At 36.8% G+C, this 26428-nt stretch overlaps 1 protein-coding gene across 5 annotated transcripts in view; it reads right to left on the bottom strand.

Moving 5' to 3' along the window:
- STX17 (syntaxin 17) overlaps positions 1-26428 on the bottom strand; it is a 64193-nt gene that overhangs the window by 9768 nt on the left and 27997 nt on the right. For all 5 annotated transcript variants that reach the window (XM_070595278.1, XM_070595279.1, XM_070595282.1 and 2 more), the window contains exons 4-6: positions 13467-13692; positions 4889-5004; positions 4760-4810 (exon numbers count right to left, since the gene is read on the bottom strand). In XM_070595278.1, coding sequence (XP_070451379.1) covers positions 4760-4810; positions 4889-5004; positions 13467-13692 — 393 coding nt within the window. The remainder of the gene's footprint in view (positions 1-4759; positions 4811-4888; positions 5005-13466; positions 13693-26428) is intronic.

Here is a 26428-nt window from a genome sequence, read left to right as displayed (position 1 = left end):
AAAAATTTTACTTTATTATTTTTTCATAAAGATCCTTTAGAATAATTGGAGAAAGGATCACAGGGCCAAATGAAGCCTGAGCTCAGTGGTTATTTGAACTGCAATGCTCCCCATCACCGCAATCCCAGAACCTGATGAGGCCTGTCTCACCATGGGGAGTAGCCCACACCTGTAAGGATTCATTCACTGACATCAGGGCGCTTGCTTAAACACGGGCCTGGAGACAAGGCAGAGGGAAGACCAGCCTCTACCCTGGGATCAAAAGTCGTCCCTCATTGTACAGATCTGCCTGCTCCTTCCCTATTTTGCTTGGTTTGAATCCCAAACTTTGCCCATATCTTCAAATTCTGCTTCTTGAGTAAGAAGGACTCAATGACACAGCAATTACTGTTAGGCAGCAAACTGGTGTCAAAGTTGTTAATCACTCCCCAGAGACTGCCAAACTAGAATCCATTCAGAGCTGAATCTGGTCACCACTTGTCCGCTATGTCTTTGGCTCTTTATGCTGGGCCAAACCACACATACACAAACTTACCCCAGTATAGGAAACCAAGCTGACAGCAATGGTGGCTCAGCAGCCTTCTCACCTCTATCCACCAACCTCCCCTTTTTGCTTCCGATGTGCTTATGTTTGCTTTCACCTCCCTGGGCCTCCAACATTTGACAACCTTCAAACTCCCTTCCTGACATTTTATACTTTGGCACCTCATATATGTTCTCAGCATCCCTTTAACAATGAGCTAAACCATTTATGAGGGACACCGTAGTGTTTCTCAAACTAGAGTACTATAAAAACTTTCCTTTTTAAAGAAAAAGAATTTTCAACGACTCTAAGAATATGTCTATGAATTTCATTTTAAGAAACACTGAATTAGGTCCCCTTACCTGCGTGAAAAAAATAAGTGAATCTTAATGAGCAGTTATAGGAGCACCTAAGATTTTGAAGAAAATTTGACTTACTAAGTTAATACTTGTCAAGGAGAATGCAGTTTGGGCATCTGAAGTCAAAACTAATGAAGAAGTTTTTCCCTTGAAAGCTTGTGGTGGACACTTGTAGGCCCAGCATTCTCTGCATCAAGCAACAATAATGCATTCAACAAACCCACCCCCAAATCCTTCTGGAGCCATAATACATGCTCTCCCACGGAGAGTCTTGCTAGTGGCTGTGTAGTTTTATTAATGTGCTTGGAAAGCTACAGGTTTCTTTGAAGAAGCTAACATCAGAACTCTAGGTATTTTCCTTTATTTCTGACTCTCTAACTTCCAGGCTACTTTCAATAGCAGCTCTAGTCTTACAGCTTGACCATCCCAGATAACACTGAGCTATCCTGGTTCTGAACTCCAAAGGTAAGTAATCCATACTCCTTAATCACATGCACTTATATACACAGAAAAGCCCAGAAACAAGCTTACAAACACTATGACATACAGGCACAGTAAGGATTATATTGGCCTAGAGTAGGCGGTAAACAGAGTAGGTAAGTAAAATGTTGACAGCAAGAGATCCAGCAATAAAAGAGGGAGTCAGGAACTACGTACTAAAATGTTTAAACATAATGATGGTGGCAAAAGCAGAATTCTAAGCAAGGAGCCACAGAGGGAATCAAATGAGAGAGGGACAAAAGCAGAAATGCAGTTGGGGTCAGTAGAAGAGAAGGGGGTGGGAAGTAATAGACACTATCTCATTGAGTCTTCTGATTAATTTTACAAAGCTCATTGCTGTCAACACAATACCCCGAAGGTCACATAGGTAATAAATGGAGGAATCTGATCTAATCCATCACAACCCAGTTTTTATGCATCCAGAGTAAAAATAGATTATAAAAGCCATAGGGAATAAGGCAAAAGGGAGAGACAAAACTGGACCAGCACCAAGGGTGCCATGCTATTAAGCGACTGGCCCACAGTTCTTTACATCCCCTTGACTAGAAATAAGGCTGGCTTCACAGTCACAGGAAGAGAAGAGGGCACTTGAGCAATAATGGCAGAGGAAAGACGACGCAGGGTGCTTAGTAGATAGGAATTTATTCACATCTACTGGACCACACCTGGATCTCCCAAGGGCCTTGAAGGTTCTTTTTGATTGTGGTAAAAATACGCACAACATAAAACTTGAACTTTTAACAGTTTTAAATATACAGTTCAGTACATTAAACGCATCCACGATGCTGTGCAGCTACCGCGACCATCCTATAGGTTCTTTTTATACGATTCTCTGTTCTTCACGGAGCTTAGCACAGTACTATGCGCATAGAAAGTGCTCCAGAAACACACGGTTAATTGGCCCAGATACTACCATGACCATGTGATGATAACGAGAGGATGTGTGGTCACTCTGGTTATGTTCCCAAGTCATTTGGTGCCTAAATGGAGCTTCTGTGAATCCTTGACCATGTGGTCACGAGAACTCAGTCACCCTGGGGATAGTAATCAGAGGTTCTCCTTTGAGCTTTTGCCTAATAGCATTCCGTCTCATGTCCTTACAGATTATTATAAAAAGGACATTTGTATAGAGCTATGGCTATGGCCAAAGTCTTCCTGTACGAACCTCCTTAGATTAGGGGTTAGGAGCTGCTTACGTAACCTAATCGGATATGTAACTGTTACATGGCCACAAACCCCTAACTTTCCTTTCATGTGTCTATCCCACTAGGAGGGAAACGTACTTGTCTTGAATGAGAAGAACTTTATACATGTTTAGTTTGTTTTTTAAATCAATTTTATTGGGTATAATTCACATACATTGTAACTCACACATTGTAATGTGTACATATTGATGACTTTTGACAAATGTATATATTTGTGTAATCATACATTACAGATTTTAAAAACTACATTAGATCAGAGATTATGAGTTAGAATAATTGAATAAATCTTGATTCTAGAAACAAAAATAGTTTGGGATTCTTGTATCATTCCCTTTTATACGTAAATATATTAATATATTGTACAGATATCTACTCCATAAACTTCAAACATTTTGCTTTTTCTGACTTAAAGCCATCAAAAAAGAAAAACGCTTTAAACAATTTACTGCATTCAATTTTTTGCATTACATTTCAAGAAAAATCCACAAACTAGAAAACAAGCAGAGTAAAGGGCCAGTACTAAAAAGACTAGAAATCACATTCTAGAAGGAACACATTAGACAGTCAAGGGTTCTTAAGAGAAGAAAATACAGTGAGGTGGGGTAGGGTGAAGGAGGAAAATGTTGGTCTCAAAAAGTAGAGACATTTATATGGGAAAAAGACAAAATTTGTTCAGTATACGGCTCCAGAGGGCCAAAGTGCCAGAGGGAAGTTATCACAGGGCAGAGCTTACTGTGTACAAGGAATAACTTCTGGAGTTAGAGCCTCAAAACGGAATGGTTGAAGCAGAAAGCATCCTTGCAGTAATTGTTCAAAAAGAGGCAAAAACCATCTATTTGAGAAGTTGGGCAAGAGCAGAAGGATTAGACTAGTTGTCCTTTTAAGTTCAATTCCAATTCTGAGATTGTGTGATCTGGGAACTTCTTATAATTTAAAGCCAGATGTCAGGGAAACCCTAACTCAAAGATGTGCAACCCTCAAATCACAGTCTGATCAAGAACAAAGAATTAAACCTAAGAGAAGCATAAGCAGAAACAGGCTCGAGCCTGTTATGTACATACATATACACACACATCCACATATCCAACCTTCCCATAATTCCTGGGAAGGAAAAATAAGAATAATTTAAAAAAATAACAACAGAAAATCTATCTTTCCCACCAAATCTACTTTATGTTCCCTAATCTATGTTAACAGTATCACTGTCTACCCGATTATGCCGAATAAAGCCTTAATGTTTCTTATCTTTGACTCTTTCATCTTCCTCCAATTCCTAATAAGTGCACCCCAGAAATGCCTCTCAGCTCTCCTTTACCTTCACACTTGTATTGCCATTGCTCTTGGTGCAACTCTTGCAATGACTCCTAACTAGCTGTCCTGCCTATAACCTCCTCCTCTCTTAAGGCCATTACTCATACCGCTAACAGTGATCTTCCTGAAACACGGACAGGATCACATCACTCTAACCTGCTCAAAAACCTGTATTGGCTCCTTAATGCCTACAAAGTGCAAATTCTTTGGTATGGCCTTCAGTACCATCTAAACCTGGCCCTCAGCCACTCTGCTTTGCTTGCCCATGGTACCTTGTGCTTTGGTTACACTGCAGAACTTGTCATTCCTGGGAGGCCATACACTTCACTACTCCAAGGCTTTGTTCAGCGTTCTTCAAATGCACTCCCTCTCTCCCACCTGCGGAAACTTTACTCAGTTTTCAAGGCTTAAGCAAATACTACCTATCTTGTGAAGCTACCCTTGACGCTTCCACCTCACAATCCCTGCCTCCTTCCCTTGGAGCGGATAATACTTCTCTTCATACCTTGTCTTTGCATTTAACAATCACACTTGAAATTTCAGTTTTGGGGGTCCAAGCATATCTCCACCCACTGTAAACCCCTGAAGGCAGACAGCATGCTTCCTTTCTTTCTTTATCCAACCTTGTCAGATCCCCAATGCCAAGCACCTAAGACAGTGCCTTTTATACAACAAGTGCTTAATAAATGTTTATTGAATTGATCTGGAATTTGAGGACAGTTAGACTTCTATCCATGGTTCAATACCAGTCTTACAAATTGTAACTTCTATTAAAATCCTAATCAAAAGCCTAGTGATTTATAAAAGCCTCTTATCCTATTAATCTAACGTCTCTGAGCCAAAAACAGTTATATACTTACATTTACTAGGAGAGAGAAATCAGTGACCAGTTGGCTAAGTTCGATTAAGTCCTTGAAAAGAGAGAGAAAGAGGAAATTACTTACTCTTATGCCTCACAGCTACCAAAAGGAAAATAATGTTTCACATACCGCTTCTAAGGTTTCCCAGGATTCGGCAGCATTTTGATCTCGAGGGATTTCAGGCAATGCGTATATCTGAGTCACACTCTGAGGATCGGTTTCAGCTTCAGCAGTGTGAAAAGCTCCTGGATGGACACAGCCTCATGTTTAGAGTTTATTTGCTTTGTTAGAAGGCAATAGCATTTCCATGAAACAACTGCCACGTAAACTGCTTACTAATTGAATTCAGGCTAAAACATAACTTGATTATTGTATAAAAATAGATTTATCTAGGAGCAGACTGTTCCCAGGTTAGTTAAATATTTTTTTCTTAATTATTCTATGAAGTCATCTTTAAAAAATGGCTACAAATACGATCTAGCCAATCTGAATAACTAGGGCTAGATGCAGAAGAAGCACCAAAAGAGAATATTCTATTTGGCCAACGTTCCATGAAGAGACACCCAGGAGAAAGAGGTTCAACACTTTTCATCACTAAATCATTAACCTCTTCTTTGGCTATCTTAATAATAAATATCAGATGCATTAGGTATTAGAAGTAGAGAAGTAATGTGTTTTTAGCAATGCAAATCAGTCATTTTTGGTAACAATCAATTCGTCATCAAACCTAACACCTCTTACCATATGTATCTTTTCGTACATTTGTCGCCCTTCTGCTCAAAGTCATTTTTCTGGCCTAGGCCTCCATTGCTTCACATCTTTTCTGAGTTTTAAGAAGTCATCAACCCACTAAGGCTTTCCTCGTTAAACTCTGCTATGATGATGAATTAATTTGTGCTCCACACTCCACCCCCAAGTCTTATTTCCTTGCATTGGTTTTACCAATCATTTATTCATTAAACTGATATTTATAAAATGCCTCCTATATGCCAATCAATGTGCTAAGGTGCTGGGGCCACTACGGTAACCCATAAACAAACTTCCAAGGAGTGAACATAGTATAGTGGTTAGGAGTATAGGCCCAGCCAGAAAGACCTGGGTTAGAATCCTGGTTTGGCTATTTATTAGCACTTTGACTTGGGAAAGTATTTCATCTCTTTGACTTACTTTCCTCATTTGTAAAATAAGGTGATATTTACTTCGCACTATGCCTGACTTCTATATCAAGTACAGGTCATTAATAAATAGTTACTACTACCACTGCCATTGCTCCTGCTGCTATTACTAACAGAGCTTACTATAGAATGCGTGATACAGACATGTTAGCAGGCAAGTTCAGTACAGTCTGATAAGAACTCTGATATAGGTAAGGATGGAATGCCATGTGGGCACAGCTGAGAGGTATTCAACCCGGACTTGTGGAGGGCAGAGTGCTCTGAGAAGGTGCTGAAGCTGAAGCCTGAGGATGAACAGAAATTATACGGGTGAACTGGGCCAAGGCTGGAGGGAGAAGCAAACAGCATTCATATCAAGGAGAATAATAGGTGCATAGGTTTGGGAACTGAAAGGAGTTCCGTGTAGCTGAAGCATAGACTTCTTTTTTTTTTTTTTTTTTTAAAGATTTTATTTTTTCCTTTTTCTCCCCAAAGACCCCCGGTACATAGTTGTGTATTCTTCGTTGTGGGTTCCTCTAGTTGTGGTATGTGGGACGCTGCCTCAGCGTGGTCTGACGAGCAGTGCCATGTCCGCGCCCAGGATTCGAACCGACGAAACACTGGGCCGCCTGCAGCGGAGCGCGCGAACTTAACCACTCGGCCACGGGGCCAGCCCAGCATAGACTTCTGACAAGAGACAAGCAAAGACTGAGGCTGGAAATCTAAGGTGACATTATTCATGGCATTGTAACTATGTTAAAGAGTTTTGTCTTTCTCGTAGGATCAATACGGAACTATTAAAAGGATTTGGAGACAACTGGGAAGCTGGAGGGTGCCATAATCAGATTTCAGACTTAGAAAGGGAACCACAGCTGCAGTGTGAAGAATAGAACAAGGATGGAGTTGAAGGGTGAAAAAATTAGAGTGAAAAATGTGCTGGGAGGCTCTAGGACAGTGGCAGTAGAAATGGAAAGAAGAGAGCTAAAGGTCTACTTTCCTTTTGTCCCCCTTACTTCAAGCTCAAAACAACTACCACTTTAATATTTTCTGAGCACGCATTATGTGTTGTGTTGGTATGAAAAAGTGAACAGTACAAAGTAGCTGCTCTCAAGGAACTTACGTTCTAGAACAGTTAAGACATACAAAGAGATATCCTAACATAATAAGAGTGCACTGTTATCTAGATAAATAGTATAGATACGTATAGTTATTTTGTAGGAGTTCCAAGCTAGGGGTTGCACCTGACTCAGCTGGTGAGGTGTGAAGTTTATAAAACAGCTTCCTCAAAAAAGTGATCTTACTAGGTAGGCAAAGATGGAACTAAAAATTCTAGCTAGAGAGACCAGCATGAAAAAGGCCCTCAAAGAAGAAACAATATAACATAATTAACATAAAATCAGCAGTTTGGTCTTGCCAAAGCATAAAGTAAAAGACACAGAGTTACAAGTGTCAAGACATTACAGATGGTTAGGAGGGGCGTGCAGGACAGTTACAGACTTTGGGTTTTATCCAGCAGACAGCGGAGAGGCACTGCAGGGAAATGACATAGTGACCTGTGACACCTGATCTATTCCGAAAAGTAAATCATTATAACTCCAAGCTCATCTCTCTCTCTCTTTTTCCATCTTAGCCTAAACTGAACTATATTTTATAAAACTGCATTACTATTTTACTTTCAAAATTTATGAACGTCTTACCTCTTGAGGAAAGAAACCTGTTTGAGTTGTTTAGGAAGGGCATAGCCAGTCGACTAAAAAGTAATTTGTAGGCTTATCAGAATTGATAGTCTTCTTTTAAATCTAAATCTTAACTTATCTGAATACGAGTCCTTATCTTAAAAGAAGAGTCAAAGCATCAGATACAGAGTAAGTTTTACATTATGACCTTATGGCATGTATTCAATATTTTAAAAGCTCTCTCTGATTTTTACAAATGCTTAAAAGAGTTATTTACCCTATGTCCTAAGTTATCACATAAAGACACTTTCATTTTCATTTCAATCAAAATAAGTGAATTACTCTGAGGACCTTTCTTCCACTTAATATTCCTATTGTAAGAAGAACTCCAATTTCTTTGATAGGATAATGAATAACGATAACTTCATTATAATTAAGAGACCAAATGTAAAGCAGAACTTTATAAATACCATGCCCACTCTAAATATTTTTTAACCATAACTTTTGTACTATTAGAAAGGATTCAAATGAAGTATGCCAGGGTACATAACAAAATGAGGAGAGATTATCATACATAAATTCTTGATCTAAAAAATGAAGGGATGGGAAATGTTTGACATTTTAAGCAAACATAAAAGATTTCCCTCAGTAAAAAATAAGAAACGTTTAAGTCATTTATGTCTCACTTGAAACCAAACTGCGTATGTATCTTAGTTCAAATGGAGTCTTAGAACAAAGAAATCTGTTCTCTTCCATGGAAAATCCTGCTGTAAACTTACAACACTGAATACCACTAATCAATCTGAGGCATGACTAACAATTAAGAAAGGAAATTCTTTAATTTCTACAACTTCCATAATTCATTTATACCAGCTTGTATTAAAAATCACTACCTCAGTGATCATCCATTGATTTTAGCTTTTACAACCGCTACAGATATGATGAGGCAAAAACTGAGACAGATTAAAGCTGCAGGAAAGAAGGCTGAAGAACTCATCCTGTCCACAGAAGTCAAAATCACTATTGTTTTATACACAAAAATAAACTCAAAATGCATCAAAGACTTGAAGATAAGTCATGAAACCATAAAACTCCTGGAAGATAATACAGGTAGTACGCTCTTTGACATCGAACTAAAAAGGATCTTTTTGAATACCATGTCTTCTCAGAAAAGGGAAACAAAAGAAAAAAGAAACAAGTGGGAGTTCATCAGACTAAAGAGCCTCTGCAAGGCAAAAGAAACTAGGATCAAAACAAAAAGACAACCCACCAATTGGGAGAAAATATAAATCATATATGTGACAAGCGGTTAATCTCCATAATATTAAGGAATTCACACAACTGAACAAAAAAACAAACAGCCCGATCAAAAACTGGGTAGAGGATGTGAACAGACATTTTTCCAAAGAAGATATACAGATGGCCAATAAACACATGAGAAGATGTTCAACATCACTAATCATCAGGGAAACATAAATCAAAACTACACTAAGATACCACCTTACACCTGGTAAAATGGCTATAATGACTAAGACTAAAAATAAATGTTGGAGAGGGTGTGGAGAGAAGGGAACCCTCATACACTGCTGGTGGGAATGCCATTGTGGTGGGTACAGCCACTGTGGAAAACAGTAAGGAGATTCCTCAAAAAACTGAAAATACAAATACCATATGACCCAGCTAACCCACTGCTGGGTATCTACCCAAACAATTTGAAATCAACAATCCAAACTGACTTATGCACCCCTATGTTCACTGAAGCATTTTTCACAATAGCCAAGACATGGAAGCAACCCAAGTGCCCACTGACTGATGATTGGATAAAGAAGATGCGGTATATATATATATATAAACACAATGGAATACTACTCAGCCATAAAAAAAGACAAAATCATCTCATTTGCAACAACATGGATGGACCTGGAGGGAATTATGCTAAGCAAAATAAGCCAGACTGAGAAAGACAAACACCAAGCCATTTCACTCATATGTGGAATACAAACAAACACAGGGACAAAGAAAACAGTTCAGTGGTTACCAGGGGAATGGGGGTGAAGGGGAGCACTTATGTGGTGACAGACAGAAATAATGTACAAGTGAAATTTCACAATGATGTAAACTATTATGAACTCAATAAAAAATTACTATTGTTTTATATGACATAATAATCTCAGATAATTCCATCCACATGCAAACAACTGCAGGTGTAAAGGCTTAGAACATATATGTATCACTCACAACTGTGGTTCAAACTCCAGTGTTAAAATCTTATTATTGACTATAAACTCAAATAATCACTAAGATATTTTTAGTTGAAGTGAGAAATAAGCTTTCTCATGGACACAAGACTTTCCTCTTTTCTCTATATGTCCAAACATACATACATACACACATACATTCATTTATTCATTCTCTCTCTCTGCATACTTCATGAAGGGCAATGATTCTCCTAAGAATTACAACACAATATATATAAACTTTACTACATTAGGAAAAGTTTCATTATAAATCTAAATTAATTCAAAAGCATTTCCTGAATTTTTTCATGTTCTAACAGCTTAAAAATAGTGAAATTAGTTTACTGATCATCTATATAAACCTATCTATCAAAATAAAATGAACTGTAAGTTAGGGCTTAACTCAGCTGCAAAGGAGGATTTTTAAGAAAATTAAAACCAATAGAAAATACATCTTCAAATAATACACAAAACCATCTACATGTTTCATAAAACTGTTCAGTACATGTATATAACTGTGACAAAATCTAATATTTCATCAAATTCAATACACTGGTCTGAAGTTCCCAGCAGTTTTAAGATTAGATTCTTTTGTGAATATTTGTTTAAAATGTAATAAGATTCTGTTCCTGCTGCACTGGTGAAGTGTGTGTGCTGGATGGAGAGTAAGAAAGACAAGGAGGAAGAGAAGCACTGATTCACTCTGTAGGACCCGATACATCTTTCTATATGCAAATCAAACTTGTAGGCTCATCACGTCTCTTGGTGGGACACAATACGCTAAAAACGAAACTAGATACTCAAGTGAGACAGAGGGAGTTTCCCAGATCAGGCAAGATTGGCAGAGAAGATATGCTTTAGAAACTTTCAGAATCTGAACAAAAGAAACAGCAAAATCACCACAGCTTCCTCCTAAACTTAATAAGTTTCTCTCTCCAGAGAACATAAAATGCCCTATTATACTTGCTATTTCTATCTGTAAATGAAAGACTATTTTTGTATTTTGATCTCACTCATGGAAATGTGGCAACAGTGCTCCTGAATCTAAGCTGATGTTTCCAACCAATTTATTTAGAATCAGGTGGAATTTTTAAAGGAAAAAGTATTTTAAGGCACTTAACTTCTGTGCAAATCAAACACATTTTTCTGTATAGGCTGTCACTACTAGAATGAGTATCTAAAGCAAAAGTAAGGAAAAACCAGAGTACAGGATAAAAACCTGTAGAATGACAGAAGACTCCATAGCTAAGAAGACCACTCATGGAGCAAACCCAATTCCTACCCCACTATTAAAGTCTTATGTAAATTAGTTGCTTTCTTTTCATTATTCTTCTCTTTTCCCATCCTCTCAATTATTTGTTAATAAAATTTCTGGATTTAAGGCAACCTAGTAGAAACTCTCACATTCAGTGAAATACTCAGGCATCTGGTGCAACTGTTCATTTTCACTGCTTAATGTTGGCAACGGAGTCAAAGGCAAAGCACAATCTAACCAGCAGACCATTCAGAATTTGAAATTCTACATATTGTTTTAGGTATAACTTAGATACTTGATTTTATAAGTGGAATGACTATCTCAATCAAATCAGCACTACTTATAGAGATTTAATTTTGTAGATTCTCCCAGTGGCAAGTGATTAGATCTTTAGCCAATTTGGTGTTCCATGAATTGAGAAGTTTGAGAATCAACAAAATTGGAAAATTAATTTCACCCACTATTTCTTCTCCCTCATCCTCTGGCTCTGCTCCAATCTTTTTCACTTCCTCTGTACACACACTTCCTCAAATTCTGCCAACAGTTTTTTTTTACACCAGTCAGCTTCCTATGGAGAAAGTTAACTGCCAGCAAACTGGGTAAACTGCCTTCTTGTAATAATCACCCAGTTCCTCTGATGATATATAAACCCAAGTTTGTTGAGCCCAAACAGTCCTACTGGTAGAAACACAAATAATGCAATAATAAAATGCAAATTAAAGCAAATATTAGAATGGTACTATATTGTAAGAAAATTCTCAGAACTCAAAATTTTTGTTTGCTAGGGAATTGCTGGTGATGGGCAATTCAAACCTAAATAGCAGAAGAGATTGATGCAGTGACTCTTTCCAGAAAATTCAGCATGTCTTCACCGTCATTACCACTATCACAACTGTCACAATGATGGCCCCTTAATCACATGGAACTATAAAGCCCAGTTTCTCTAAACATGCACATAAAGCCTCAGTTTGCACTAAATGATAAGAACAGCATTTGGCTTCATCAATATGGTGGTGATAATTATATATGAACAGAATAATGTAAACAGTAACTACAAACTATCAAAAAGCATTCTTCCCAAATACTCTTTAGCCAAGGGCTGAATGCTAACATTTCCTTCTACCCAAAACAACACTTTAGGTACTCGTTACCCACAGAGTGAAGTGATTATAGCACATCTCAAATTACGAAATTGTCTCTAAAAAGATACTTATTCACTCATATTTATAAAACATTTATTAATGGCTCACTATGTGCCAAGCACCATGTACTAAGTGCTAGATACTAAAGACAGAACAAAAGCAAGATTACCCAGAAAGTCTGGATGATGGCCTAGATGTTTCTTCCAATTTTTTTTATTTTCCTATAAATTACTGGATCATTAGCACTCAAAATATGACGTTAAAAATAATCTGGGTTTGGAGACAGGGAGTGGTGCAGGAGCCTCCTGGGTAAATGAAAGAGGAAAGCTGGACAGGCGCAGCATCTCTCAGGTTCTTTTCTAATTTGTAATTTATTTATACCCCACCTTTTCCATAAAGATTTAAGGCAGCTTAGAACATACATAAAATATAACAAGATGGCATAAATTAAAAATAAAAGAGAAACTCTAAAACAAAAAAGAAAACACAAGGGCAGCAATTACAAAGTGAAGCCAGGATAGTTAAAAAATTTGGCTTTTGGTAGTCAAAAAATTTGGATTTAAGCTTTCTAGTAAACACCTCAAGTGAAGAAACCTTATCACTTACACCATTCAATACCCATAAGATTAAAAAAAGACCAATTGCTTTGAAATACTACTATGAAATAAACCAAGAACTTTTTTTCAGGGTTTCTTATAAAGACATCAGTATAATATAATCAACAGTTATCAATTACATCCTTAGAAGAGATATAGTGACAAGTTTCATGGGCTGTTTCTTAGAGTATCACTCCACAAAAGTCGATGGCATGACCCCCAGTGCAGATTTTTTTTTTTATGTTCTCACTTAAATTCAGAAAACTGAGCTGGGAGACAGATCTAACATCTGCTGTGAAAACCACAATGCCCTAGGAAGAAGCCTGCCTGACCAGGCTGTCCCTGCACCTAGAGATGAGAGAGGAATGCTCTGTAGACAAGGATGACATTCTCCTTACAAAACACTTTAAAATTTATTTTCAACTTATAGACAAATAGGTACTTGAAACCCTGAAGTTCCACTCTATACAGCATAGCCTCAAAATTTCTGTGCTGCAAAACTTCTAGGTTATGCATTTCCAGGCAGACTCAAGGAGCAAGAATTCAGCATATTGGAATAGAAGGTGATCCCCAGAAACTTAAATACTATCTGCAATATCTATAGAAGGAGGTGAACTCATGATCAAGAATAAGACTTGGTACATTACCACCAACAGTCATGGATCTGGTCAGAGAAGGCTGTAACAAAGTTTCTTCATCATTAAACTGTTTCTTAAGTTCTTCTACAGATTCCAGATGGAGCTGGAGAAATTCTGCTGTTGCTACTGATGCTTCTTCTTTAACAGGATCTATCATTCTCTTTAGAAGTCCTACATCATCCTTTCGGACTTTCAAACAAAGTTTCTCCATTTCTCGAATATTGGAGCGGAGTTGCTATAAAAGAAAAAAAATCATTAAATCCTCCATCTCTTACCATAAAATATCTTTATTTTCAGACATAACTTGTGATAATGGTTGTGAATGAAAATGATTACAAGTACTCTCTACAATAAAAGGTATGCATAATACTTTTCTATGTTTCATGTCTCTGGCCAAATCCAGGTTCTTTAGAACTCACCTCCTCATACTTTGAATCTATTTAGCATCTTTTTCTTTATTAAATGTGATTATTACAAAAGTAACAAATGTACTTCATAATAAATCAAATACTGTAGAAACATATCAAGAAAATCAATGATTTCCCCACTTCACCAATTTCACCACCTCTCTTAACCCAGTCCTTTCACACATTTCTCATGCAAACATTAACATATATATTCTTTCTTACATTTTACAAAAAAATGGATTACATTGGGGCCAGCCCAGTAATGTAGTGGTTAAGTTTGCATGCTCTGCTTTAGCGGCCAGGGGTTTGTAGGTCTGGATCCTCGCTGTGGACCTAGCATCACTTGTCAAGCCACACTGTGGAGGCATCCCTCACAAAATAGAGGAAGACTGGCACAGATGTTAGGTCAGCAACAATCTTCCTCAAGCAAAAGAAGAAGACTGGCAACAGATGGTAGCTCAGGGCCAATCTTCCTCACAGACACACACACACACACACACACACACAAAAGAAGGATTACAATAATCTACAATTTGTCACTCCACATCTCAACTTAACAGTATCATCATGGATATCCCTCCTGGTCAAAGGTTGCACCATATTCCATAGTACAGATGTAATATAATTTATTCAATCACTCTTCCAGTGATTAATAGTCATTCAGGTTGTTTGCAGTTTTTAATTATTACAAACTATGAAACAGATATCCTTGACTATAAATACTAATATACTATAACAGTATATATTAGTATTATAGTAATACTATTATCCTATATATTGTAGGAGTGAGTCCCAAAAGTGAGAGCACCCAAAGGATAGTGTGTGTTTTTACTTCAGTAGCTATTATCAGTTTTTTCCCATAAGGTGTAACAATTCACACTGCCACCAAAGGATGAGTGCCCATTTTCCCACACACTGCCAGTACTACACGTTGTCTCACTGTGGTTTTACTTTCATTTCTCTCTGAGGGAAGTTAATGGATTTTTATCAAATGATTTTCCCCTCTTTTTAAAATCATCATAAGTTTTCCTCTAATGTGTTGATATAATGAATTATGGGCAGGTTTCATGGTATAAAGCCATCTTTATATTTCTGAGATAAACCCTTTCCTGGTCAATATATACACTTTTTTAATACACTGTTGAATTTGATATCCTAATATTTTATTTGGATTTTAGCATATGTGTGTAACCATTGTGTGCACTTGTGTATAGGTGACCAATGTGTGTGTATACACTATCTTTTCTCAGTTTAAACTCACTTTCACAAATTCAAGGTTGTGCTAGCTTCAAGAAATGAACTGAGGATATTTCCATCTTTTTCAAAGCTCTATACTTTAAAAATAAAAACCAACTATCCTTTGACAATTAAATAGAACTTACAAGAATGGTCTGAGTAGAGAGTTTTTAAAAAAACCATAGATCTTTATCCATATAACATTTTCAATTCTTTTCCCCTAATGTACTTTCATAGATACTAATGCAAATCCTGAACAGTAGGCAGGACAAAAAGTATTAATTTCTTTAATTTTTCAAGTGCCTACTCTGAGTAAGGTGTTACATTCCATATTACTACATATAGAGAAGTCAAAACAGAGAAAACTTGTTCAGGATTTACTTAATTGTCTAGCAGCAAAGTTGGGTTAAAACCCAACTTATTCTTACAAGTCCAGCAATCCTTCCATTAAACTATAATTCTAATTCCTGTCTATATGGGACCTTAATACAATCTAAAGACACATTTAAAGCCAATTCTGGAAAAAACAGTTTAGCTGCAACCTAAAGCATCTTGTAAGATTTTCTGGATGAATCAAACAGTTGTGCCTCTATCCTACCAAGACTCTATATCTCTTTGAACCTTATGTCCACTCTTACCATTCCAATATAAGCTGGAAAACCTAAGGATAATTGGATAATAGATTAAAAATACGTGATACACAAGCATTAATATGCAAAAATCATAGACCCCGAAGGGGCCTATGTGATCATCTAACTCAACCTCATGATTTTACAATAAGGAAACTGGAGTCCAGATGAACACAGTGGTAGAATTAGGACTAGGGCCCACTTCTCAAGTCCTGGAACAATATTGTTTCCAACACACTACCATCTCTTGGATATGTGATTCCTTTTTGGACCACAGTTGCAAAGCATGTTTATATAGTTGCCACATAGTCCGCAGACATATTTTAGGCAATACTATCTTGGAGAAGCATTAAATTTTCTGCAGCTAATGAATATGCCTGTGGCATATTCTTCCTCTCTTACAGAATTCGTACATATGTTTATGTCCCCAGTCAAATTATAGTGTCCAGCTAAGAACTCTACTACTATCAGTGAAGGGAAAGATGTTAAGGGACAGAAAGAAAATATCCAGTGAACTATAAAATCTGATAGTATACTAACAAAAACACAAAAAAATGGCTAAATTTTTATCAACATTTATTGTAATTTGTTCATTGTGCTAAGTGCTTTATCTTCTTTATCTTGTTTCACTTTCACAATTTATTTTTGAAATGGATATTACTCTTATTTCTCATTTTACAGAAGAGAAAATTAAAGTAAGAAATTAAGAAAACAGCCCAGTATTATACTTCTACTAAAAAGTAAAGCCAGGAATCCAATCCAGGCTACACAGAATGTGTTCTCAATGACTTCACTATATAGCTACATTATCCAACAGAAATACAATGCAAACCACAAATGCAAGCTATACATGGAACTTTGACTTTTCTACCAGTCACATTAAAAAAGTGAAAAAAAAATGGAGGAGTGACATCATCATCATGGCGGAGTGAGCTGTCCTGGTAATCTCGCCCCTCCACCACACAACGAAAAAGACATTCATACTCCAACAGAGGACATACACATACAACACAAAAAACGTCTGAGAGACCCATGCAGCCATAGGACGGAGCACAGAGAGGCTGGAGTCCCCCTCAGAGGAAGTGGAACGGGATATGAGAAAACTCTGCTCCCTCCCCTAGAGACTGTGATCTGGATGGTGGGAGGCCTCCCAGAGGGAAGGAACAGGGGAGGGGACATTTGTTCACAGGAACTTCAAGGATCCCCGAGGGCCCTTGCAGCCTAGAGGGAAGCCCTCTATGGGGGTGAAAGCTTTCACGGGGTTGACCTCATCAAGCCAACACTGCAGGAGAGCAGATAGCGAGAGCAGAGTGAGAAAACCCTGAGAGCAGCAGGAGAAAGTGCCCCTCCCCCGACCCACCCAGGGCCAGCTCCAGCACCTGGGATCTTGGCGGAAGGCACAGGGCTCAGAATACCTGGCTCTTGACCCCTGCCCAGAGGCAACAGGCAGTAACTGCAACCAAATAATACCAGGATGCGTAAAAACAGAGTCACGTCCTCTAGCAATATCAAACATTATATTAAAGGTTGAGAGCAGAGAGAAAATGACAAGTACCCAGAAATCCATCCTGAGGACACAGGAATATGTAATTTAAATGAGGAAGAATTCAAAATAGCTATCATCAAAAAACTCAACAAGGTAAAAGAGAATGTAAAGAACCAATTCAATGAGTTCAGGAGCTACTTCACAAAAGAGATTGAAACTATAAAGAAGAATCAATCAGAAATATTAGAGATGAAAGACACAATGGAAGAAATAAAACAAAATATGGATTACCTGAATGCCTGAGTGGACGTCATAGAGGAGCATCAGCATAATTAAAGATAGACATGTTGAAATGCTCCCGATAGAGGAAGAGAGAGAACTAAGACTAAAAAGATGAAGAAAGTCTGCGAGAAACATCTGACTTAATTAGGAAATGCAACATAAGAATTATAGCTATTCAAGAAGGAGAAGAGAAGGAGAATGGAGCAGAAAGCTTGTTCAAAGAAATAATAGCAGAGAACTTCCAAAACCTAGGGAAGGAGATGGAAATCCATGTGGAAGAAGCTATCAGATCTCCTAAATATGTCAATGTAAAAAGACCTATGAGAAGGCATATAGTAGTGAAACTGGCAAAAGTGAATGACAGAGAAAGAATGCTAAGGACTGCAAGGCAGAAGAAAATAACCTACAAAGGAAACCTTATCAGGCTTTCAGCAGTTTTCTCTGCAAAAACCTTACAGGTAAGGAGAGACTAGAATGACATATTCAAATCTTTGAAGGAGAAAAACTTTCAGCCAATACTCTACCCAGCAAAAATACCCCCTCAGATATAATGGCAAAATAAAAACTTTCCCAGACAAACAAAGGCTAAGGGAGTTTGTAACCACAAGACCCCCACTACAAGAAATCCTCAAGAAGGCCCTCATACTTGAAAAAGAAAAGGGAGAAAGGAGTTACAAAGCACAGAGTAAAGGGATAAATAGGTAGACAGAATCAGAACAGGTTAGCAAATACTCAAGTATAGCATTAAAGACAAAGGAAAACATGTTGTTGCAAATGGGATAATTCAATAGATAGAACATGTTCATATGTTCATAGATTGGACAACTCAATATTGCAAAGATGTCACTTTGATAGACGCCTAAAGATCAATAGATTCAATAAATCTATTTAATCTATATATTCAGTATCTATTAATTCAATAAAATTGAATAAACTTTGAATCTATAGATTCAATAATACACAGATTCAATAAATATGAAAAGGATCTTTGTTTTGTTTTGGCGGAACTCAACAAGCTGATTCTAAATGTATATGGAAATGCATAGACAGGGCCGAGATTAGCTTTTGAAGAAGATGTAGGAGAACTTCCTCTGTTAAACATCGACTAATCATAAAGCCACAGTAATTAAGACAGTGTGGCACTGGTGCAAGAATAGACAAATACACCAATGAAACAGTCCAGAAACAACCCAAACATACATGCATGGGATTTATGACAAAGGTGGTACTGCAGGGCAGTACTGGGAAACAGGATCTTTCCAAAACATGGTGCTTGGTCATCCGAGTATCCATACTGCATACACCACCTCACGTCATACACAACAATCAACAAGATGGATTGTAGACCTAAATGTGATAGGCAAAACAATAGAAGAGTATCTTCACGATGTTGGGGTAGGATTGACATCTTAAATGTGGCACAAGAAGCATTAACCATAAAAGATTGACAACCTAGACTATACTAAATTAAGTGAACTTCCAGTCATGAAGGAACACAACTAAGGGAAAGGTTAACCACTGAGTGGAAGAAGATAACTGCAACACATACACTGATAAAGGGGTCATGGGCAGAACAAAGAACTCTTACAGATCAGTAAGAAAAAGACAAACAACCCATAAAAATGTGGCCAAGAACCCTAAAGGGGCACTTCTCATAAACAAATAAGGAGTTATTCAATCTCACTAATAATCAGGTAAATGTAAATTACACTGTAGTTAGTTATCCACCAGAACAGCTAATAAAGTCTGACTTTACTAAATATCAGCGAAGATGTGGCACCCAAAGGAACTTGCATTCACTGCTAGAAGAAGTATAAAATCAGTACAACTATTTTTCGGAAAATAGTTTGGCATAATCTATTAAAGTTAAAAATAAAGATGCATGATGAGCCAGCAATTCCAGTCTTAGGAATATACTCAACAGAAATGTATGCACATGTGTACCAGTAAAAATATACAAGAATGTTAATAGCATTTGTAACAGAAACTGAAAACAACCCAAAAGTCCATCAATAGAATGGATACACTATGGTAAACGCATGCAATGGAATATATACAGCAATGAAAATGACCGGACTACTGCTATAGGCAACAACATAGATAAATCTCAAGCCAGAAACAAAAGATACATTCTGCTTAATCCAATTTATATAATATTCAAAAACAGACTAAATTAAACTATAGTCAATTTTTTTTTTTTTGAGGAAGATTAGCCCTGAGCTAACTGCTGCCAATCCTCCTCTTTTTGCTGAGGAAGACTGGCCCTGAGCTCACATCCGTGCCCATCTTCCTCCACTTTATATGTGGGACGCCTGCCACAGCATGGCTTGCCAAACGGTGCCATGTCCGCACCTGGGATCTGAACTGGCAAACCCTGGGCCGCCGAAGTGGAACGTGCACACTTAACCACTGCGCCACCAGGCCAGCACCCAAACGATAGTCTTAATGACACATTTTGGTGGTAAAACTATACAGGAAAGCTAAAAAGTAGTTACCACATAAATCAAAATAGTGATTACTTTTGGAGGGAGAAAGGTGGCTAGAATTGGGAAGAGGCTATGAAGGCTTCCAGGATGCTGGTAATGTCCTATTTCTTGATTTGAGTAATGGTTACATGAGTGTTCACCTTATAATAATTTGTTTAGGTGTATATTTATGTTTTATGCATTTTATAGCATTTTAGCATTTCATCTTTCATCAGTTGGAAGAAATAATGAAAGGAACTACATTTTTGGAATTAATTCTGACGTTCAAGCATAAAATAGTGTAGTGGAAATGAAACCCATGAGAAAAAGCAACCATGCCATCTTGGAGTTCCTATTGGTTACAAAAAGGAATACTAGAAACTGACACTTTAAGGAAGTGAATCAAGTTTAGCAAAAACAGTTGTATGATGCCACAGCAGAAATTATATCGTGAGAGGGAGATCTTTTTTAAGAGAGTTTCTAAAAGGTGAAATTCTGACAATATAAAACAAAGTTAATCTGGTAAGAAAAAAAAGAAAATGGCATCTTAAAAATCCAATACGGCTTTGTAAGGTGTGCTATGATAAGTTCAGAATTTTAAGAAACTTATTTAAGAAAAAATAAAAGAACGAAAAGAAAGGCATGTGAACAAGGATGAGTACAAAAGAGAGGTGTGAAACAAGGAGAATCACGTAAGTAAAGAGTGAGCCCAGAATGAGCGGAGGCTGGTGAAAAATGTTAAGAACAATAAAAAGGGTTTAAAAAATACATGTAGAGCAAGAAGAACAAGAAAGAAGGTTTAGGCCTACTGCTTGGGGCAGATGGTATAATGGTAACAGATGATGCAGAGAAAGCAGAACTACTTAACTCCTGTTTTGCTTCTGATTCTCTATTAAGGAGAAATATTCAAAATTGAAAGGGGCATAAGAAACATGTTCAAAGGAAACTTGGAACATCTCATTTTAAGGATCTACACAGGCGTCATGAAGGAGGTGAGATGTGAGCTGTCCCTGAAGAGTAACGCTGGGAAAATAGAACATACTAAAAACAACAGATTGGGAAAAGACAGAGGTGAAGAAGAAGAGTAGAAACTTCCTAAACGCTATATTTCATCAATTTTAGGACACAATATCTTTCACGCATTTTAACATCTCTGAAATTGGAATGTACCTTAAAACGGATGGTAAAAAAAGCACCGTGCCATATTTAACTAGCAGCACTTTTTCTTTCTTAGAGGGACACAAAATAATGGTGTGTCTTACAATTGATGGTGCCTTAGATTTAATTTTCTCCTGAAGTTCTATAGTACCTATGACAATCAGAGCAGAGGCTAAGCATCCTAAATCCTGGTTAATCAGCTCATAAATATTTCAAGGCAAAATTTAAGCTTAAATTCCTCCGAAACTCATAATAACCTAAAACAATTTACCTTCTAATAGTATTCATTTTGGAATCTACTAATCTATCTTTTCCATTCTCTACCTGGCCTTGCTTCTCTCTAATCTTTTCTTTTCTCCTAACTTTTCTCTACTGTCCTCATGTCTCCCTCTCTCCTCCTCATTCCTTCTCTTTTCTATTGCCTCTCTCTTTTAAATTCTCTTTAAAAAATTTTTTAAAGTAGATAGCTCAAGTGTTCTATACTTCTAATAAAATCATGAAAGTCACATTTTACATCTACAAGATCCACGGCTGAATCTTTTTTTTTTGTATTTATGCTACCTATGGAACTCGGATAGACTCTGTAGGGCAGTATCTTTCCAAATATGGTCTGAAATCTACTGAATCAGAAACTCTAAGGTGAGTCCCAAAAAGTCTCTGTTCTCAAAAGTTCTGCATCACCAGTGCTATGGAGACTAGGCTGATCAAGTTTCTATAAAAGCCAACTTCATGTTCTTCAGTGATTTATTACCATAGTAACAATTTTCAACTTTTTCACCTAGTTTCAAAATTTGGTCACAAAATCTTTCTTAATGCTAACGCTTTCTTATCCCAGAGGAGAAAACAGTTAAACCCATTCTACACTCGCAGCTTCAAAGCATAACAACAGACTTCTGCTTCTGCAAAGTTTGCAGAACAGTACTGGAGAGGAGAGAGCTGCACAGAAAGAGAATCCTGGAGCTCGGCAGAGGGTAATTCCCAAGTATTCAGCAGAGAACTGATCAGAACACGTATATGAGGACACTATCCAAAGCTAGGAGAAAAAAACCATACAAAAAGATTAAAGGGAACAGTGCCCAGCACTCATTCAAAGCTGGAAACAGCATCTGTTCCCCTCAGCTAAACTGGAAAAACTCTTAATTCACAGGGCAGAACACTCAGAAAGGTTTTACTTCAGTAGTGGGGAAATAATCAGCCCCAGACTGAGCACACCTCCAGTCAAGCCTAATAAATCATAAAAGTAAGACCCAAAAGGATCAAAATGTTTCCAAGTAACTTAACTATATTCCAGAAAAAAGCTCAAGAAGATATACAGGAACATAAAAATATCTAGCACCCAGTTAGGCAAAGGCCATCCAATCAAAAATTACCAGATATACACAGAAATAGGAAAATATGACCCATAATGAGAATAATAATTAATCAATTGAAACTGATTCAGAATTGACATAGATGTTAGAATTAGCAGAGAAGGATATTAAAACAGTTATTATAATTATATTCCATATGTTCTAAAAGTTAACTAGAGACATAAAAGATATTTTAAAAAGACCCAAATCAAAATTCTAGAGTTTAAAACTACAATATGTGAGATGAAAAATACATTGAATGGATTAACAGATTAGACACTGCTGCTGCTAAGGGTAGTGAACATGAAGGCATAGAAATAGAAACCACCCAAAATGAAACACACAGAGAAAAAAAGAACTCAAAAAATTTAAAAGAGCATCAGTGAGCTGTGAGATAACTTTAAGCAGCCTAACATATGTGTAATTGGAGTCCCTGAAGGAGAAGAGAGATGGGAGGGGACAGAAAAATATTTGAAGAAATAATGGCCAAAACATTTCCAAATCAGATGCAAACTATAAACCTAAAGATCCAAGAAGCTCAACAAATTCAAAGCACAAGAAACATGAAGAAAACTCCACCAAGGACCATCAGAATCAAAGTGCTCAAAACCAGTGATAATGGGAAACTAGTAAAAGCAGCCAAAGAAAAGAGACACATACAGTGGAACAAAGATAAGAATAAAACAGATTTCCCATTGGAAGCAATGCAAGTGAAAAGAAAGTCAAACATCTTTAAAGTACTGAAAGAAAAAAATTAGAATATAGAATTCTTTATACAGCAAAATTCCTTTTAAAAACAAAAGCCAAATAAAGGCTTTTCAGATATACAAAAGATGAAAGAGTTCATCGCCAGCAGAACTGCACTCCAAGAAATGTTAATGGAAGTCTTTCAGGCAAAAGGCAAATGACACCAGATGGAAATATGGGTTTATACAAAGGCATTAAACACACCAGAAATAAAAGTAACAAAGGTAAATACATAAGACTTTTTTCCTTTAATATATAAATCACTTAAAAAACATAACTGACTGTTTAACACTATGAAGTATGTAAAACGTATAAGTAAAATATATGACAACAATAGCATATAGACTGGGAAGAGAGAAACAGAAGTACATTGTAAGTTTCTTAAACATGTGAAATAGTATAACAGCACTTGAATATAAACTCTAATAAGAAATATGCTATAAACCCTAAAGCAACCACTAAAATAACAAAATAAAGAGTTACAGCTTGTAAGACAAGAAAGGAGATAAAATGAATGAAAAATACTCGATTAATTCAAAATAAAACAGAAATATCATTAATCAAGTGAAAAGTAAAATCACAATGAGATACCACTACAGATCTATTAAAATGGCTAAAATTAAAAAGACCAATCATATCAAATGTTGGTAAGGATATGGAGGAACTGGTGTGAACATAAAATGGTACTACCATTGTGGAAAATAGCTTGACAGTTTCTTAAAAAGTTAGAGAATAACAACTACTATATGATCCAGCCACTCCACTCATAAGTATTTATCCAAGAGAAATAAAATCCTTTGTCCATACAAAGTCTTGTACTCAAATATTCATAGCAGCTTTATTTGTAACAGCCCCAAACTGGAAACAACCCAAATGTCCATCAACAGATGAATGGATAAACAAACTGTCATGTATCCTTTCAAGAGAATACCTAATCAATAAAAAAAAAAGGAATGAAATACTGATACACATTATAACATGGATGAACTTCAAAATATTTATGCAGAGTGAAAGAAGCTGGATAAAAGAGGAGTGCATATTGTATGATTCTATTTATATAAAATTCTAGGAAATCCAAACTGGTGTACAGTGATAGAAAGCAGGTTAGTGGTTGCTTGGATACCGGGGGGTGGGGATGGAAGTTTGGGGGATGAGTGTGCATGTGCGGAGAGGGGGAAGGGTTGCAGAGGGATGCGGAAGGGAGAAGCCACATGCAGGGTTACAAAGGGCTATGAGGAAACTTTCTGGGGAGATGAATATATTATCTTGAATGGTTTCACATTACGAGGATTGTGGTGATGGTCGGGCCCCCATGGTTTATGCCTTTCCTTTCTTCAGGTCTCTGCTCAACTGTCATCAGAAACCTTCCACAACCACCCTATACAAAAGAACCCTCATCACCTTCTGTGAGTCTTTGTTCCCTTTAACCTGCCCTACTTTTACTTTATGGTACTTACAACTATCTAAATATTATACACTTATTTACTTAAAAAAATTATCTGTCTCTGTTTCGCCAATTACCACCCCTAGAACATAAGTTTGGTGAGAACAATAATTTTCTTCTGTTTTGCTCACAGCTATAGCCCCAGTGTCCAGAATAGTATTAATAGTAAATGTTCAAATGTTTCTGCTAATAAACAGATCAGAAAAGCAAATATTATGCCAAGTTCTGAAAATTTGCTGCAATATTCACAGTCAGATAAATGGGTCTACAACCAATGAAGTAAGTTTTAAAAGAAGAAAGTATACCAACTCAGCAATTAACAAGGTTTGCAGTATGCAAGTAGTAAACTGCAAACTATGGCCAAACTTTCAGTAAAATAAAGGTGACATATCTCTCTCTTTAGTTCTGTAACTAAATTTAATAACTAGTAATGACTTTTTTCCCCTTCTTTCAGAAATATCCTGAAATTCCTGTCTAAAGATTAAAAGATATGTTTAAATATACACTTATCTGTACTGATAATTGTAAAAAGTAATTATTCTGAGTTAATTGAAATTCTGAAAAATGACTAATTATGTATTTAATGATTAAAAGAAGAGTGGCTGTGCATATATTTGCCTTTGTTAAATATTGATTAAAGGATTCCTAATGTGTTTTTACAACATGTAATTTTGAGAGCAAATTGTGTACAGCAGAAAACATTTGGTATCAATAATTAATCTGATTTCTTGACAAACACAGAGCACAAGTCCACTGGTAAACATTTGAACAACGTAGAGTAAACACATTCTAGACATCATATAATTTATTATTAAGGGCTCCAGAGTGATAACTATTTAATTAAAATAAATCTGGACTATTCTTTACTTGTATTACCTAACTACTACACTAAGGTATTGATAGTAGTGTAATGACTTCACACTTATTTCAATATCAAAAGGCACCAAAAAGAATATACATAGCTTAAAAAATATTCACTGAACCACCAAAAGGAGTAAAAATCAAAGGAGAAAAAGGCCTCCATTCATTTACTCAACAAATATCTAATGAGGACCTACTATGTAGGTATTAAGTGCAATACTCTACTGTCTATCCACCTAAGTTAATATTAAAAATAATTCCAGATTAGGGGCTGGCCCCGTGGCCAAGTGGTTAAGTTCGTGAGCTCCGCTGCAGGTGGCCCAGTGTTTCGTTGGTTCGATCCTGAGCACGACATGGCACTGCTCATCAGACCACGCTGAGGCAGCGTCCCACATGCCACAACTAGAAGGACCCACAACGAAGAATATACAACTATGTACTGGGGGGCTTTGGGGAGAAAAAGGAAAAAAATAAAATCTTTAAAAATAATTCCAGATTGGATTCCTGCACTACAACTTATTAAGGCTTTGCCCTTTAGACAAACACTAAGTTTCTCTGTTCTTCAGCCTTTTATCTGAAAAATGAGAACAATACCTCTCTTAGCCAGCATCCAGACAGCTCGCAGTATATCACTTACTGGTCTCTACAATACATTTGATCAGTAGTCATACACTGACATCTTTTTCTAAAGCTTTAAACTGTTATTTAAATATTTTATTTAACTTTTGTGAATTCCCGTCTAGGTAAGTTCCTTCAAAGTAGAAATTGTGATACATTTTTCAGAATCCTTTATTATCAGCTAGAATGAGGTTGTACTAGATTAATTAAATAGGCCAATTATCTAATTAATAGTCTAGTATCTAATTAATAGATAGTAACAGATTAATGAAAAACATTGAAATAGAGA

The sequence above is a fragment of the Equus przewalskii genome, chromosome 26 (genome assembly GCF_037783145.1).
Source record: "Equus przewalskii isolate Varuska chromosome 26, EquPr2, whole genome shotgun sequence".
NCBI lineage: Eukaryota > Metazoa > Chordata > Mammalia > Perissodactyla > Equidae > Equus > Equus przewalskii.
Note: the sequence above shows the minus strand (reverse complement) of the source record. Positions and strands in the feature narration are given on the sequence as shown.